This window comes from Poecilia latipinna, unplaced genomic scaffold (assembly GCF_001443285.1).
Source record: "Poecilia latipinna isolate Pla-1442-1.1 unplaced genomic scaffold, P_latipinna-1.0 Scaffold74, whole genome shotgun sequence".
Classification (NCBI taxonomy): Eukaryota; Metazoa; Chordata; class Actinopteri; order Cyprinodontiformes; family Poeciliidae; genus Poecilia; species Poecilia latipinna.
The window spans coordinates 292,912-311,285 of record NW_015112690.1 but is presented as its reverse complement, the minus strand read 5'-3'; the positions used below and the strand labels follow the sequence as shown (position 1 = coordinate 311,285).

Here is an 18,374-nt window from a genome sequence, read left to right as displayed (position 1 = left end):
TCCGATTACTCGATTAATCGTAAGAATAATCGATAGATTACTCGATTACTAAAATATTTGTTTACAACAGCCCTAATATATATATAAAAATAAAATACAAAAAAGAGACAGGAGCCACAAATGTTGTTGCGCGTTTCTGGTATGTCTGTAAATCTGACGCACAAGTGGCCTCCACTAACAGCGATGGAGGACAAAGCCGCTTCTCTTGTCCCACTGCGGTTAATTTTAAAATTGATGTGACAGAACAATGGAAAACACGATTGTTGTGTGCAAGTTGTGCTAACAGGAGTTAGCCTATCAGCAAGGAAACTCAAGCCTAAAATAGCATCTCAATGCTAAACATGCAGCAGCAGCAGCACAGATGAAGTATTATGATAAACTAATCACATTCAGAAACTTGTGGGCATTCAGCTGCAGCTCCTCTGATCCTGAGGTAAACTGAGGTTAAGTGCCTTGCCGATGGGCACAGAGAATTTAACAAGAGGAAGCTGGAGCTGAACCCCAACAGGAGGTCTGCTGTCATTAGGCAGCAAATAATTCCGAGGTACTCATGCTGCTGCTCCACCCTGTTCTATCACCATCACTCTTCAAGGAGGAATGATGAAACTTGCATATTCTGAGTAAAAATAAACAGGAACTGAAATGACTGCTTGTTCTGAAATAAAGTGTTTACTGAACGCTGATGATTCGTACTTGGCTGCCATTTAGAAATGCCGAAATGTGGGACTGAGTCAGCGCAAACCAAAACAGCAACCAGTAAGAACTGCTGTGTGAAGTGATGAGTAAAAACCAGAGATAACATTTGTTATGCAGCGACTTCATGAACTAGAATATGGTGGAAACTACTAGAATATGCCACTTTAGCAGTAATCTTTGTTTTTTTCCCTGACTCTCAGTGAAGTCAGCCATCTTTCCTCCTCTAACAAACCAGGTCTTTACAGAGACGACCGACTGCTGACTCAGGTGTGTTGGAGCTCTCCTCAGCTCAAATGTAGGTCATAAAAATCACATTTCTGGACTTATTACTCTAATTTCCTATGACTAGTAACTAAAATCAGCTGAAAATAAGCTAAAGATATATAATTATGAATGATGAATGAGTAGAATTGAAGCTGAGAGCAGTGAAGGTGGACTGGCTTACTTTCTTATAGTCCTTCATGTCCATGTGGTGGTCCTGGTGTCGGTACTGGTTGCTGTTGGACAGGGGGATGATGGGGATGGTGTAGACGGGCTTCACCAGCGCCCGCTGCTGAGCTTCAGCCATCACCTCAGAGCCAAAGTCAGGCATCACATTCCTGACGAGAGACAAACCAAGGACATTAGGAGGAGGACTTCCTGTTCTTAGTGGCGACAACAACAGGAACACGGCGCTCTACAAGCATCCCATAATGCAGTGGTGGGCAGAGCGGGCGTCTAATGGGAGCAGAGTGCTGCGGTCAGGGAGGGAACACTAGCTGTGATGCGCAGACAGGAAGCGGATCGGGGGAACGGCAGGAAATTGAAATGTCACTACGAATCAGAGCCACTTCAAGGAGACGGCTCCAATTTACGCCGCGCCTGACAGCTGATTTCAGAGGACATTCATTCTGGTTACACGTGCGGACGGATCGCAGCGGAGGCAGGAAAAATGTATACGACCTAAATGGAAGTCGGGGGAAGAATATTGTTTTTATACAAAGTAAACACTTTATGACAGAGCCATGGAGCCGAGGGAGAAGAGAAATCTTCCTCGGGAGGAGAGAGGAAATGAGCTCAGAGTCCTGAACGTAAGGCTCAATAAGCAAACTCTAAATTGATTACACTGAAACACGACTCCTGAAGTTCCCCGACAATTAACAGGAGCAGTGAAGCAGGAGTTTAGAGTCAGCACTGATTCCCAAACTTCTACAATCTTCCAACAGATCCTGATTAAAGCTGCTAATGTAAAACAATTAACCTGTTGGGAGCCATTAGGGTAAAAACCAACAAGCCATTAATACACAGCTTCATTCACCTACCACTGGGAATCAAAGATCCTTTGAAAGTAATATTTAGATTCAAGTAGCATTTTCTATACAATTACGGGAACTTATGAATGTTTCACTGAGAATTTATGGCAGAAACTTCTGCAGTCGGCAGGATTTTAACAAGAAAGCTGCAAAAACATAAAAGGTTTGAGGGACAAAGACAAACCTGCAGATTATAAACAGGATAGACGGATGGGAATACGAAGGGAAAACAGATGGATGGAAAAACTGATGATGCAAAGATTGTGGTACTGATGAACAGAGGTGGAAAAATCAGAAGTTTGGATGGAAAAATGGAAGATAAAAACAGACTGATGAGATGACAGAAAAGATGGAAACAAACTGATTGACAGAAAAATGAAGCAGAGAAAGAGATAGAAACAGGCTGGATCTAACTGTTAATATAACATCTGAAATTCAAACTTCATTCTTTTTTCCAAACTCATGCAGATCTGGAAAACAATCGAGTAAAATTCCATATTTTTCCAGATGGCTGCAGGTCCCAACCTGAACACTAGGAAGCACTGCTGGATTTTAGATGGAGGAACTAAAATCTATAACAAACATATCAGCAGCTGAAAGCCAGAAGGAAATAATCTGATGGCTTTCCTGACAGGAAAGATTCCTAAGCCAACTTGTTCTTCCACATTTTTCTCAGAAAAATAAGGCGTTTAGTTTCACATACAACTGACTGAGGCCAGCTATGCGGCATACAAGTAAAGCAGGCTCTGATGCCAGTCGGACCTTTTCTCCACCACCTCCAGGGTGAGGTGCAGCAGCTCCCTCTTGACCTTCTCCCTCTTCTTGATCATCTCCAGGATGGTGACGGCGCGGCTCAGGTCCCTGCGCAGCTTCAGCATCTTCTCATACGACGCCTCGTCATTTTTCCGATTCTGACAACAGAGGAGTCAACAAGCCTATCTGTCAATCCCAGCACGTTGCCGCGGAAACAAAAACCCAGAAGAGCAACGGGATTCTTCTGTACAACCTTCCTGGTCTGCATCTTCTCAGTCCGCCGGCGGAAGGCCACATAGGGGTCGCTGGTGCTGGAGCCGTCCCTCTTCTCCTGCTTGACGGTGGGGATGAGCGAGCCACTCTTGCAGGTTTTCCTCTTGCGGCTCCAGTAGTCAAACACCTCCTTGATCAGATCGTCGTCCTCCTTCAGCAGCAGCTTGGCTTCCTGCAGACTGACGAGCTGCAGAGGAAGAGGAGAAATCAGCACTGCGACACGTTTTCAGGTGAATTATGTTAAAAACTTTAAAGGTTTGAGAGGTAAAACAATCAGATTACAGTCAAACTACCACAAAACATTTTTCTATTCAAAGATGCTGTGTTGTACCAATAATGTTTAGGTTTAATAATGTTTCAGACTCCTGTGCTGCGTTCAATGACCTCCAATTAACCTGTTAAAGTGTTTGTAGTAATCCAGGTCAGGCTGCTACCAGCAGTGTTGTGTTTTTACCTGCTGTCCGCTGCCTTTCTCCAGTCGATCGATCATTTCCTCAAACTGCAGCGGCGTGATTTCCATTTTCTTCTTCAGCTTATTCACAAACGTCTCATCCTCCGTGTCCAGGTCGTAGTCCGGAAGCTCCGTATCCAAACTGAAAGCTGGGGAAACACAGGGAACATTAGTACCACCTGTTAGAAACAATCAACGGCATCTGAAATTAAAAACAGATGTATTAGTCACCTTAAAGAAAGAAAAAAAACCAATTAAATATTTGAAACAGATGGATGTGACTCAACATGTCTGCACTTGCGTTCTCAAAATGTCAGATTCATGCTGTTAAATTTCCAAACTTTTCCAGGCCTGAAGTCCCAAATTTCCCAGCCTGTCTTTTTTTTATTTACTTAATTCACTTTACTGTGAAATTACAGCAGATATTTCTAGTTTCCACAGACTTTAAATATGAAATCAAACAGAAGATGGATGACAGATGTGTACAAAGGACACATGGAAGGATGCACAGAGACGGACAGAGGAAAACCAATGGATGGACCGAAAGACAAAGAAGACATGAATGAATGGAGGACAGACAGGTGTGGGAACAAATGAATGAAAAATAGATGAGTTGTAAACTATGGTATATATTAATATTTTTCCACATTTCTGAACTTCACTGGCAGTCTGTCAAACCTTCATAACTATTTAATCAGTCCCCATCTAACAGAAAACTACTGAACGTCTGAACCACAGTCTTCTGACAAGCAGCGGCGTCTGCACGTGCTCAGACCGCCAGCTGAACTTTGACCCTCCTCTTGCTACTCACGCTGTATGTGAATAAGCTGCTTTGGCATTTTGAAGTCCCCGGGGTAGAGCAGCTCGTAGTGCGGGATGTTGCGCTCCGCCTCGGGGACCGGGATGACCATGCTGTCCCGCTTCTCTCCGTAGACCTGCTGCGCCGAGATGGCTCTCTGGAGATGGTGCTCCTGGAAGGGAACAGAGGGTTGAAACACAAACTTCCTGGTTTGCTTTCATAATGTTTAACAAACCACCTTTCATGAATATAACTCCTATAGATAAACATTGAGAAGGCACTCTTAATGCCTTGGGAAAGAAAGAAGCAGCTTTTTAAGTTGTAGTTTGGAGCCTTTTGGGGCTTTTCTGAGCTTTATGCAACAGATGGCCGACGCAGCCGCCGTGATTTCGGGCCAATCTTGCACCAACAAGTCTTCTCGCAAAGCTCCTACTCATTTTACACGTCGCACGCTGTTCACAACCAGTTCTCTGGTTTGATTCGCAAATGTGGGTCAGCATTAAGTAAGACACCCTTTAACCGAGTAGTTTTCCATCGATTGGAAAGTGGTTAAAAATCAGGAGGAATATTAAGCAGCTTCTCGAGTCAAAACGAAAGAGATTAGACGAGAATCATCGAATCCATTTGTAACATGGTGGGAACTTGATGCACACAAGTGTTTAGATGTGAAGGAGAGGAAAGGTGGCCAAAGTGCGGCGTGGGGGCCGTTTGTGGCCCTCTGAGTGGCTTTGGTCATCCCCAGTCACAGTTTTAAGAATGAAGCCAACCTGGCCTGCAAACAAAGATGCTGATGAACAGTTTTGTTTTTTTAATGAGATTTATTCCAGACAAATAAAATCTTGATATTAATAAGAAAAAACAGTATGGCACAAGAAGTATCTTTTATATCTCACCCTGTTCTTGTTGCCAAGAGACACCCAAAAACAATTGCCCTCAAAAATGCTAAAATTATACACTACTTTTAATAAAGCCATAACTCAAGATCAGCAGTCAACAGTTGTTCACAAAAGTGTAACTCTGTTTCATCTAATATATTATTGGGAAAAGAAAAAAGGCCACAAGAAATGTATTTTTCCATTCTTATTTTAAAACTATTGCACTGGCTTTTAGCTTAGGGATTTTGGGTCCTACAACAAAAATGTACAAGGCGTAGGAATACTTCATATAACAGCTGATCCATCTTCGTCCACAAACCATCTTTCAGGTTTATAGAGAAAATGGTTTGGAAGAAATCTAAATAAAACAGAATGAGAGGCAGTTGAGAGGGGAACAGGCAACTGGAACTGGAAATATAACCAACTACTGCATTAAAATGCAATGTCACACGCTACAGTGGTGATTTTAGCGAGTCAATATATTGGAAAGCTCAATCTTGGATCAACAGAACAATTATAAAAATTTAACTCAAATAATTTGATCCCAAAGTGCAATTTTACACCTCAGACACTCATCTGGCTGAGGAACAAGCCAAAGACGGATTCATCTGCTGCTCCATCAGTTTGTCAATTTCACTGCAGTTTTAGAAAAATACAAACACATTAACCAAACATGATTATTCAGGCTAAAACGCTAAAAGACCAGCTTGAACATTGAGTTTGGGACATGATGTGCAGAAAGCCTTCATATCAAGTTAGTAGTAAACAACAAGAAACCAGCCTAACAAAACCTGGGTAGAGACTTTGATGTGAAGTGATGAAGTTGAGTTTTTTTGTGTGACATTTGATTCTAAAACTAGTAAACTATAAGTCAAACATGTGATCCACCATTGTTGTCACTATGTAAGGTATGTTTGGGGGTGAATACGCTATGAGAAACATTTTCCCACTGGAACCCTAAAACGCTGTTTCCATTTTAGATAAAGACATCACCATTCCTTTGATGTTCATTCTACACAAAAACACTAAATAGTTTGTCAGACCGTAAACATCAACCAGTACTATGTTCCCTCGTGTATTTTTTTTGGTTTGTTTTTCAGATAAAGGTTAGAAATATGGGATTTAACATTTATGTGGAGAAAACCTGGGAAAGGCTTCATTTTCTGTTGGAATAAAAATATTCCACCTCATGGAACCTGGGTACAAGACAGACTTTGTAGTGTTTAATGGCTGAATTAAAACAGAATGATAAATGTGTTTGTGTTGATAATCTTTAGTATAAAATCAGAAATCAACACAGGAGAGATGAATAACATCAGGTTTCAACAAACGCATGTCACAGTTTGTGTTTTTGTCTTTTAATTAAACGACATTTATTCCAACCTCACAAATCAACATGCAGGTAAACCATGTGGTTTCAGAGCGGAGTTACCAGCATATAGTGCATGTAAAGAGGCAATTAAGCTCAAGTTGCCATGGTGAGTATCAGCCAGGCTCTGTAACCTTCCTCTGACCTGAAACACATCCTGATCTTTCTCAGCTTTGATCCTCACCACGCTTCACAGCCCAGGGATTTCCTCTGCCGAGCGTAGATTAGGGGCTTTTGTGAATGGCACATGCAGGAAAACTCAAGTGGTTCATTTTAGAAGCAACAGCTACAGTTTCATCGTTTAGATTTACATCCAGGAGTGACACATCCCAACTCATCTGCACTGCAGTCTGAAAACGAGTGGGACGTTTATAGGCTGCTTCAGTTGAACCAAATGTGTTTAAACTAACAGCTCTCGTACTTCGGCAACCGAATTCAAATGCAGCTTTTCAAAAAAAATCAACCACAATATTTTGAATTCATGGAGGCTTTCTAGTATAGAGTTGCAATTTAGTAGATGACAAGAATAAAAATTCAGACACTGAATTGGATCTTCCCTTCAGTTATGACACAATGTTACCCATCAACGCATGTCATTAGCAACTCTGACTAGACGACAAGGGAGCTAATAAGGCAAACATGTTTCCGTCAATTCATTCACAGATCAGAAATTAAAGACTCATCTCAAAACACAGCTGTTTAGATTGTCTAACATCCACACTAACACACCTCTGGCTATATTTTGCATGTATTTCAATAATAATGTTGCTTTGTGCGAACATAATATAAAGGTGACCTTGAGAATCTCTAAAGGGCATTTACAAATAAACAACTAATTCTTTTCCCTCCACACATCTCACCTCCTATCTGTGAGCTTTGTCATCTCAGCCTCTAAAGAATAAACATCAAGTTCAGCCATGGAGGGAAAATCCAAACAGCAAAACTTTAATGTATAGAAAATGAAATATAATGTATAAAATATTATGACTGATATTGCACATACTGACCGCAATTAGCCTTAAAGGAGCAAATTAAGCGAATGCCAATGACTGATTCTGAACACAGCGTTAATATAACGCCTTAGAGAAGGTTCTGTGGCTTCAAAAGAAATTTTTCTTTAATCCTTGCATCATGTGAAACTGTTGCTGTGAAAAATCCTTGAGGCTAGCATTTCCACTGGAACGCAGGCCTGAAAAGCAAACAGCCCAGTTTTTCCAATTATACTGCCTGAAGCAAAAATCTACTAGGACAAATGCTTTCTTGCATTCTTCGAAAATATGCAAATATTATACAGTATCATTGGTCTTTTCACAGATGTACATATTAAACAAAACAGAACATTAAAGTTTTCCTTCATAGAAGCGTCGCGCCAACAGGTTCAATATTTTCTCCACGTAAACATCCTGGAACAGCAGCAGCTCCATCATTTTTCTCTTGAGTCATAAATGCAGATAGGCTGGAAGAACAATCCATTTTTCACATCACACCTTCCTAGTAATAAATATACCCAAGAAAAATGGATGAGACTAGTAAAGGGTGCCATGGCAACAGAAATGTGGCCTCCTGCCGGTGTTTCCAGCGCATGCCAGCCAGGAGAAGCCGAGGAAGTCTTGAGGACAGTGACACATTTCAGCATCTAAAGTACAGACAGCTTCATTTATGGAGGTTTGTTGATTCCCGACTGAAACATAACAGGCAGCATCACTAGCTGAACACAAACACAGTCCAACTGATACCAGACTCTGTTCCTTCAGGCTGAAGCTGAGTTTCTCTGGTACCAAACAGGAAATACCATGGTTACATAACTCGCCATGGAAGCACGCTTCCACTTCATCACCAACTCGAATGAGTAATTTTTCCTTCTTAAGACGTCCAGTTTTCACTGTAACAGGCAAATATCACAGATCAGGACATAAATGGGGAAATATTGCGTGTAATTTGTGTGTGGAAATTTATTTTAAGGACTACTTTCACATGCGTTTTCCCTTCATCCATAAATGGATAAAGTATAAAATTATAAATGGAATCTGGAAAGATTAAAATGAGCTGACGGAAAGATGCCTGAATGATGGCCAAACAAATAGATGAAGGATGGTGTGATGGACAGAAACTGATGAATGGATGGACGGACATGGATGGATGGGTTCAGGGACAGAAGGATGAACGGATGGATGATAAATGGAGGAGCAGACAGACTAAGGATGGATGGCAGAGTTGGAAATATGGACAAACAGCTGGATTGGTCAATAAATAAGGTAATAGCGACAGGAAAAGAGAATATTTTCCATAAAATACACTGAATTTACTTTTTATTCAGTATAACTGGGACCTAAGATCTTTAAAACAAATAAAGTCTTAACCCTAGGATGTTCTCATTTAATGCTTTATCATCTAACACCTTTAAATCAGTTACCAAAGTGCCTAAAACGTCTAACTAGTATCAAAGTAACTCAGCTCCACGTGCGGTCATTTAGCTGACTGAGAATAGAAACAGCCCTGCTGCTGCTGGAGAGGATGTGGGTCAGGGAGCCAAGCCGCGGCTGCCTTGTAGTAAAACTGCCCTCTTTATCTCCTCTGTCACACTGTTATGTAATGACACCGTGTGGATGTGTACAGTAGGTGGGGAGAGGGCCAGCGTGGGGGTGAGACGGGGTTTCTGCTGACTTTGCACTGTGTCAGTGTTTTCCTTGTGTTTCTGTCTGCTGTGGCATCCCAAAGGAGAAGTCTCCGAGCTCCATGTGGAAATGAAACTGAAGAAACAAACGGCTGTTAAAGTAACGGCAAGGTTCCTACAAACCATACTGGATCAAAATGCTGTTATTTTCCACATGTTGTCCTTTAACATTTAGCTTGTTAAGTTTTCTCTGTTTCTCCACATCAGCTGTGTTTAAAACACAGCTGATGTTGACTAATGAATAGCCGAATAGTAAAAGGGCTGTTTCATTCCTTTTGTGGCATTTGAATGAATTCAATTTAGCTATAAAATGCTATAAGATTTCCAAAATACAGATAAAATTAGACCACAAATGCAGATTCTTTAAAGAAGTTTGAAGTCTACTATTCTTTTCTTGTAAAAATGAATAAACTAAATGTTTTTAACCATAAATCTATCTTGAAACAATAGATTTGAAGTTGTTCATTTTTATTTTTGCATGTATTCTCTGAATATACGTCAGTGACCAAAATGTACTGACTTGGGGAAAAACTGAAGTGTGATGCTATGAAAAATTCATATAGAAAACATAGGTTATAAAAACTAGCATAGAGATAAAAACATCTGGAAAATTGTTTTTCCAGTTATTCTAACTTGGAAAAGGATAAAATTAAATTTTAATACCAATAAAGACCTCATAACTGGGCGGCATGTGGTTATGGGATGTAGTTCAATAACCTTGTTTAAAACTTGGCGCCTGTACACAAATAAAAATACTATATTCCTTTATCTGAAATCTAAAACCAGTGTTTAACTTTGTATTATACCTAAAAATAAACCAGAATATAAAGTTCTATATATAGTTCTTCCCAAATAAGGAATTATGCCCATCTTGTATGAGAGGGAAAGGCATTAAATAATTGTAAAGGACTATTTTACAAAACTATGATGGTTGTCATGACCACATGTTTTGCCTGGCATTGCAGATTGCCAGCCTGCTGGAGTATCACTTCAGTAAATGGCCCTACCTGACACAGATGAAGCAATTATATTTTTAAGTGCCATGTATTCACAGACTGTCTGCCAATAACATGTTAGATGAACTCCAATTGCTTTCAATTTTCATATCCAGCGTTTGTTTTAGTAGCTGACATGGTAAAACCTAGAGGTTAATTATAACAGTGATGCGCATTGTGCAATATTATTGCATTTTTTGAATATACTGATAATCAATCCTATAACTACCAATTTCTATCCAATTTCCTAACAGTCTAATATCATACATTTCACATTTAGAAGAATACCAGTACTATTATTTTTTCCCTTTACAAATTGTTTTTCATGACATGTAAATAAAAAGAGGCATTACACTAACTTCATCAATTATAATTTTGGGGGAAAATTAGTTCAGCCAATAATCGGGGTCAGCCAATACTAGTTTATAGGAAAGAATATTCTGTAGGCTTTGACTGAGTTTAAGTATCAAACGTAAATAACTTTCAAAGTTTTACAATAAGAAATTTAGATATAGGAGATTAGCAAAATCCCCAAGCATAGATCAACTGACGCTGAAAATGGGTAACAGCCATGAATATTTAAGCTAATATTCCTACCACCACTTAAAAATATATCTACAATTTTAAGTATAGATGAACTACATGAATGGAAACTTCAAATAAACGTTTTTTTTAAATATATTGTGCAAAATTACCATCACACATTACAATTGCTATAGACAACACCCTACACGTTGGTTTTACTAAGTCCAAGACACTATATACAAGCTTAAAATCCGCTTTTATAAGTCGACAAATAAACGCTGAATAAAGTTTTGCAGCACGTTAACATTAAATATGAGATTTAAAGACGTTTCTGCCTGCATTTACCACCAAGTCACGCAGTACAGCACACATGGCACGGCTGCAACTGTCAACACACCAATTCCTAGCTGTCAAACCGAGCCGTAGGCCCGCTGTCTCCCCCTGCTGTTCACGCAGCGGAATTGCACACAAACCAAGGCCTCTGCCCGCCTTTAGCAAAGAGAAAAGTCAACAAAATGGTGGCGCCGACACAAGTCACGTGACTTCTTTGTGCCTTCGTGCGACGTTTGCAGCGTAGCAGATGGCTAAAACACGACTTTTCAGTAAAACACCACAATATAGCGATATTATGATCCCCCTGGTATAGGTAAAGTTTAGTAAATTAAAGCCTTCGTCGAGATCTGTCGTGTGCACAAAACGGCAGCAATGGCGGCCATTTTGCACAAGCTTGCGCAGGTAACATTGTGGCGCCGAAAAACACGGTCAAAGAAATCCAGCAGCGGCTGAGCGCCTTTTAAAATAACATACCGATTCCTCCTCCTTTTCCATCCCAGTTGGCATCTGCGGCACCGCCCGGTTGATGGAGGCATATTCGTGCAGGTCGGGCAAATCCTCGCAGCGGAAGACGGGCAGGGGCTTACAAGCATCCAACGCCCGCGCCCGAAACGACAGTTTACTCATTTCTTATAATAAAAGATGCAGCATAAATCTCTGGGAACTGCCTGGAGTAACAGCACGTCTGCTTCGAGTTCTCATTGAGGAATCTGTCGCGGTCTCTTTTAGAGTCGGTTCTGAGGGCAGTCGTTCAGGTCCGGTTAGCAGCGCGAACAGAGCCGGGCAGGCCCGGGTCTCAGTCGCCGTCTGTCGGTCTCTCTCGCTGCTGCGCTCCGCTGTTCCTGCCCGGTTCAATACGCCATGGCCAACATGGCGGACATTACAAACTCATGCAGCTCAGTGCTCCCTCCGAGCGGCCCAGCCCCCTCGGTCACACAAACAGCCATTCCCACGCAGCTTCGCACGCGTGCGCGCTCGAGAAACGCTTGGGGTGCGAGGGAAAGAGGAGGAGGAGGGGAAATGATGCTGGTGATGGGTTCGGAACTTCCAGCTTTCCAGACTCGGGATGTTATGCTGTTATTTACCAGGGTGCTATTAGAGTTTGATTTAAAAAATAAATATATATTTAAAGCAAAACCAGAGTAAATCTCCCACCCTATTATTGTACAAGAACTAACGATGGTTAAAAACTATACACACGGTCAGAAAAAAAATCAAAGTAAACTAAAAAAATCTAGCATAATAAACTACTACATCTATTAGTAATTTTACATTATGAAGGTTAGACAACACCTGTGTCATTACCCAACTGACTCAAATGACTAGCATATATCGCCACCAAGTGGAACAAAAACAACGGGACACAAGCGGATCAAAAGAAAAATACCTGCTGGAAATTAAAATTCACTAATTCATCATATCCTATATTTAGAAAGAGGAATTTTTAGAAATACATTAAATCATTCCCACATTTTCAAGACTTGAATTTCTAAAGTTTGTTGTTTTGCCCCATTTTTTAAAAGAATAAACAAACTTCTCTAGGAGTGGGATGTGGAATATTATTGAAATAATAAATCAAAAAAGTTACTTGCTGCAGTGCAACAAGTTAATGAAATATAATAAAATTACCTTTCATATGTACCTGTATTTTTCATTGAGGCACAAAATTTCTAGGAAAGCAAAGGTTATCAACTCCAACAGCATCCTTACAGAAAGTTATTTAAAATCCTGAAGCAAAATCTTACAGAATGCAACAGGAAGCAGACTGACCTACATGGATGGATGAACATGGGTCCCAATGTGTGCCCTTCCCAAAAATAAAGACATTTATTAAAAAGCAACAAACATTACGTAGCAGTCTGCTATTGGAGAATTAATCTGGAATACAAACATGTCAATAAGCAAGACAAATGTGTGAATTCTTCTCGAATTTATTTTGCAGCAGCTGAACCATTCAGTGAGGAGTTGAAAGAAGTTAGTCTGAAACCAGAATGAAGCTCAATTCTAAATCAATAACCTGTTTCTATTGTGACACGACATACAATTCTGTCATTGGGCAGAAACTAATGATTAATTTGGTTGTTAACTTTCAAATTAATAGATTAGTCAAAAGCTTTTCTTTGTGCGTCTGAATTTTCACCAGTACAGTCTCAAAATATAAATTTTCACTTTTGGCAGAACATCATTATCATGCATTTCTGCAGAATATAAAAACCCCCACCTGAACCATAAAATTCAGAGTACTTTCTCTTCTTCAATTCAAAATATCATACTTAGAAAGGTTGAAGCTAAATTAACCAGTCTTCATTAATTACACATTCTTTAAAACCTGCTTTATTTGGCGTGGACACCACCTTAGATCTGTTTAAACTTGAAAAACTATTGTGTCCCTTAAAAGTTCAGTTTGAATCCAACTCCAGCTCGTTTGCATAGAAAGTTTGGTTCTGATGCGAATGTGCCACCAAACAAAGCTGGAGATCAAAGAAGCGACCCGGGTCTGCCTAAAACGACAGGCCACTTAAAGTGAACCGAATACAGGAGGTGGGCTACACCGCAGGGCATTGTGGGTCAACACAGCCAAAATAAACTCGCACGTAGCAAAATTACCAGGAAAAACAGGTCACGGTTATGTGTGGAGGAAGAAATGAAACAAAAGCTCTGGTTGGAAGGTCTATCCTATCTGCTGTAAGTACTCACTAGATCAATTCTAAGGTAACTAACAAGAAAATGGAGATTATGGCAACTCTGCAAATACTTTCAGAAAAGATCTAAAGTTGGTGTGAATGATGGTAATGTGGATCATTGTTCTGTGTAATGCCGTGCAGTCCTGGGTTGAAAGTAGGAGCTGGCTAATAATACCGATGATTAAATTTGGATATTTTTTACTTATTGTAAATTCTTTTTGAACTTTGAGTTTATTTAGATTTACTTGAAATTTTTTTGTCAATGCACATTAGTCAAAGGTAAATCTAATTTGTTTCATTGTAAGAATGACTTAGATCCTTTTAGTCAAAAACAACCAACTACTCAAGTTTGGTTTAATTGTTGTCTTCTGTGCTCTATTTACATGTTTTCTGCAAGTTCTGTTACAATTGAAAGTGTTGTTGTTCAAGCACATTCCACAAAGATAAACTTTTGTTTGATCCCTATGTAATTACAACTGTTTATTCATCTACTTTTCTTGGAGAATTTTAAAGATTATTGTAAAAATATGTTTATCTATATTTACGGGTAGTATATTCTTGTGACATCTTATATTCCAGCATAAACAAAAGTTGCTACAAAGAGACTATTCTTTTTACGACAGTCACAAAAACCCCACTTTCAGTACTTTGACTGCATTAGATTACCATCATAGCATCTTAGAAGACTCCTAAATGTGAATACTGCACAGCAGAACGTACCGTGTGTACAGTCGACCCCCACCTGTTCGTGGTTCAGTATTCACAAATGTTTCTGTGGAACGTAACCCGAGATTTTTCTTGAAAAATTGTTTTTTCATACAGCAAATGTAAAGAATTCAAAAGACCTATGAACAAAGCTACTTGACCTGCTATTGTCTGGCATTTGCAAAGCAGCCAATCCTGTTGAGCCATTCATTTGAATTTCTATCATTACATATTAGCAACTGCTGTAATGCTAAAATGCTTTCCACTGTGCCTATCAAAGGATAATGAGGTAAATTTTGGTGTTTGAACAATTAACATAAGCGGTTATAAGTGTTTTCAGATGAGTTTAACATATTCTTGGAGTCAAGCTGCTGGGAGGCAGCTGTGGTCCCCCAACTCTTGTGAATGCCCAGGATCCACCGACAGCACTTTATTGTCTTCACAATAGTCTGGGTTTTAAGAAGTAAACAAAAATAATGCCCAAACTGGGAATACATTAACCAGTAATTTACTTTTGGATAGCTTTGTTCAAACTTATGTACTTTATGTCAAAGAACATTGATTAAAAATGCAAATAACCTGCAGGAGTGGTTGACGACTGCCAAAGAAACCAGAATGATCCAGATGTAAGAGGCGACATCATCATCCGTTTGGAAGCAACACAATTTCTTGTAAAGTCCATAGTTGAGGCCTTTTAACAAAAAGATAGGGGGTGACAAGAGACAAAACCACAAAACAGAAAATATAAGATTACAAATTCATCAAAATTAAAATACAAATTTGTTCACTAGGTCAGGAAATTTTTATTCAGTTTCCAAAATCTTATTCAGTCCTTATATATAAGTTTAAACAATCATGATTACAAGTTTTTGAATTGGGCCATGTAATAAGTTTTGCTGCAACAATACAAAGAACATTCCAACACAACACCATATACGGAAAACTAATGTGAATTTGAGGACATTACAGCAAAAAGTGAACCAACATTCGCCTTATCAAACGTATATGTGTGATATTTGTCACTAGGAGGTCGATTGAGAGGCATTTACATTGGAATTAGGGACAGTTTGACCAACAAAGATTCCCTACAGCTGTGTTTGCACAAGGAACAGCGACACCGCAGTTAGCTGACACACAGCTGCTAGCAGCCTTAGCTCACTTACCCTGACCCTGAATTCTAAAATTATTTTATCCACCGTTGAAATACATTACATAAAGCCGACGCACGGCTGAAATCACCCCAGGTGATAGTTTCAACTTACCTGCTGCAATGAAAATCAGAAGGAAACATACTGACGATGGTATTTCCACTGGTTGTCATGCTAGCCCAAATGCTAACGCTGGTTAGCTCCCACTGGGACGACTAAATACAAGACACTTTCAGCTTCTTTCTAGCTCTAAAAGTGCCATTAACTTAGCCTGACAGGGCAATGGAAGAGAAACATTTTGGTAAGTAAAAGTATATCGTGCTTCTAAAGATAAATTAGGGTAGTTATTTATGATTTTTTTTTCGAGGAGGTGAAAAAAAGATCCAAACTGACCAAGAAGCCACTTTCAAGACGAATTGTGATTGGATGACAGCTTCCACCAATCACCTGTGGAGAACTTTAGTGGAACATGAGCTTATTGGTTGTCCTCTGCTTGGTATAGTAATAATAATAACAACAGCAACAACAATAATAATCAAACAATAAAAATAAAATAATCATAATCATAATAATTATAAAACAAAACTAAAAATATAATAATTGTTAATTAGAAACAAAAATAACAATTACTAATACTAAACATAGAAATATTGGTGAAAACAAATATTTTGATGATGGAAAAGGTTATTATCACAACACCAACCCCCCCGCCCCCTCCAAAAAATAATAAAAATGAAAATAATATAAATAACATTAATTGACAATGTTATTTTTGACAGTTATTTTTATTATGCTGATAATTGTTATATAAAAAAGCAACATAATAATGAAAACATGGAAGGTCAATATTGTAATTAGAAACAAGAAACTATGGATAATATGGCTACAATAATAATACAAATTTAAATAAAATACATTTAACAAGGAATTCCATCTGTAAATGCTTATTTTTGCAACATGGGGTTCAATAAGCAACACTGTTCTTGTAAAGAAAGGCTGCAGTTTTTGTTATGTAACCCTCACTACCCTTCATGCCTCATCGTGCCCCTTCAGATGAGTTCTGTTGCAGGGCAGGGTTGCCCCTGCTGCCTCCTCTGATGCTGTTCTGACTGCATCACATGATTCTTTTTCCTGTTTTTTTTTTTTTTTTCATGCTCACACACAGTTGAAACAGAATGCTGCATAGTGGAGGCATACAAAAGCTGCAAAGCTTTACCCTCTCCTTCTGTCAGCCCCTTGATGTCAAAGCTGCATGTGCACCTTGCATAAAGAAAGCCTTCTGGATCAGATGTATTATAGAGGGAGGTTTGCTCAGCTCTCCCAGCGAGGTCATCAGCAGCCATCTCTTGACTGAAGAAAATCTTAATACAGACTTTATGTTGAGCCCGCTGCATTGGAAAAGCGCCAGTGCACAACCAGGTTGCCTATGTTTGGATTTTGCAATGCATTAGTTTTAGAATGAGCAAATGTGTCTTACAGCTTTATGCAAGAGCATGTGTTTCTTGCATTGGTGTCAAAAATAGCAGATTCTGTGGCTGCAGTGAACTGTAAAGGAATAGTAAGATGCTTCATGCTTCTAGATATGACACTTCCCTCTCCAAACATCCAGAGGGCAGTGGAGACCTGTGGAAAAACTTGTGCTTCCACTTGAATTACAATGCATAAAGCAGATTGCTCACTTCACTATCTCTTACCTTCTGAGACTGAAGTTACACATCTGAGCCAGCCGGCAGCGTTCAAGCAAGATTTTTCTTAAAACATATCAAACAATATTTAATTAGCCTTAGTGAATCTTTTTTTAATGTCAAGACATTAACATTGAATGTGTCCCGGAGATAAGTAGCCTTTTATCAGTAGGCAGCTTATGAGGGGTTTGAGTCTGTGTGCGTGAGGGGAATGCATTGGGGGGACGAGTTCAAGACTGCCAGCCTGGGCTGAGATCAAAGGAGAGTAAGACAGACATTTGCCCCTTTGCCATACAATTTGGATCCATCTGCTGACAGCGTTTCAGATGAAGGATGCTGCTGTAGTGTTCTTCACAACAGGGGTCCCAATTGAAAAGCATGCCTCGTTTCAAGGATGCTATCATCGTTCTTTACATTGGGTTGACTGCTGTCAAGATTCTTCTAGATGGAACTGCTAGAAGAAACAGGTGCCATCCCTTAATGCCGTTAGCGCGCAACACTACCAGGCTTAATCATTTACTATATACAAACATTTACTAACATATCATGTCTTTCCTTTCATATTGCCTCTCTGTCAGCTTGCTTTAATGTCTCAGTTGTCAGTGTGTCCATGTAGAAGTATCACCAAGACAAATTCCAACATTTATTGCACAGTCTCCTTTGACAGACAGCCCCTGACAGATGGATTTGTTTGGGCTCACCCTGTTCTTGTGTCTCGGCTCCAGCTCTTACTGGAATTACACAGACTCCCTCCGGTCATATTTGCTGCTGAGCAGTTTCCATAGCAGCAACATAAGCCAAACCCAGCATCACAACAGAGCCCGAGACCTGTGCGGCGATCAGGATTACATCTGGACCTGTGAGCATTCTCAACAGACAAAACAAGTCATGGCTCTTTCTCAGGCGGTTGTCGTCTTTTCAAGACAATAATTATGTTCTAATTCAGGTGACTGACATTGCAAGTCACTTATTAAAGACAGATAGGATACAGGTAGTAGGTTGGGGAATATACAGACCACTTGGAGTGATTATATGTGTCCACTTTACTATTGTTTCAAAGGGAAACATCTCTTAACCCGTTTCTAGTTCTGGTTGAACTCTGCTAGGGCTGCCCTTT

The 18,374-nt window shown here is 39.7% G+C and overlaps 1 protein-coding gene across 2 annotated transcripts in view; it reads right to left on the bottom strand.

Moving 5' to 3' along the window:
- LOC106935946 (enhancer of polycomb homolog 1) overlaps positions 1 to 15,983 on the bottom strand; it is a 41,321-nt gene extending 25,338 nt beyond the window's left edge. The window contains exons 1-7 of one of the 2 annotated variants that reach the window (XM_015016697.1): positions 15,687 to 15,983; positions 15,004 to 15,115; positions 4,277 to 4,436; positions 3,469 to 3,614; positions 2,995 to 3,201; positions 2,751 to 2,899; positions 1,142 to 1,295 (exon numbers count right to left, since the gene is read on the bottom strand). In XM_015016697.1, coding sequence (XP_014872183.1) covers positions 1,142 to 1,295; positions 2,751 to 2,899; positions 2,995 to 3,201; positions 3,469 to 3,614; positions 4,277 to 4,376 — 756 coding nt within the window. In that variant the 5' untranslated portion in view covers positions 4,377 to 4,436; positions 15,004 to 15,115; positions 15,687 to 15,983. Of the gene's footprint in view, positions 1 to 1,141; positions 1,296 to 2,750; positions 2,900 to 2,994; positions 3,202 to 3,468; positions 3,615 to 4,276; positions 4,437 to 11,509; positions 11,999 to 15,003; positions 15,116 to 15,686 lie in introns of those variants that run through there. The other variant, XM_015016692.1, reaches the window with a different exon arrangement.
- Positions 15,984 to 18,374: the final 2,391 nt, after the last annotated feature.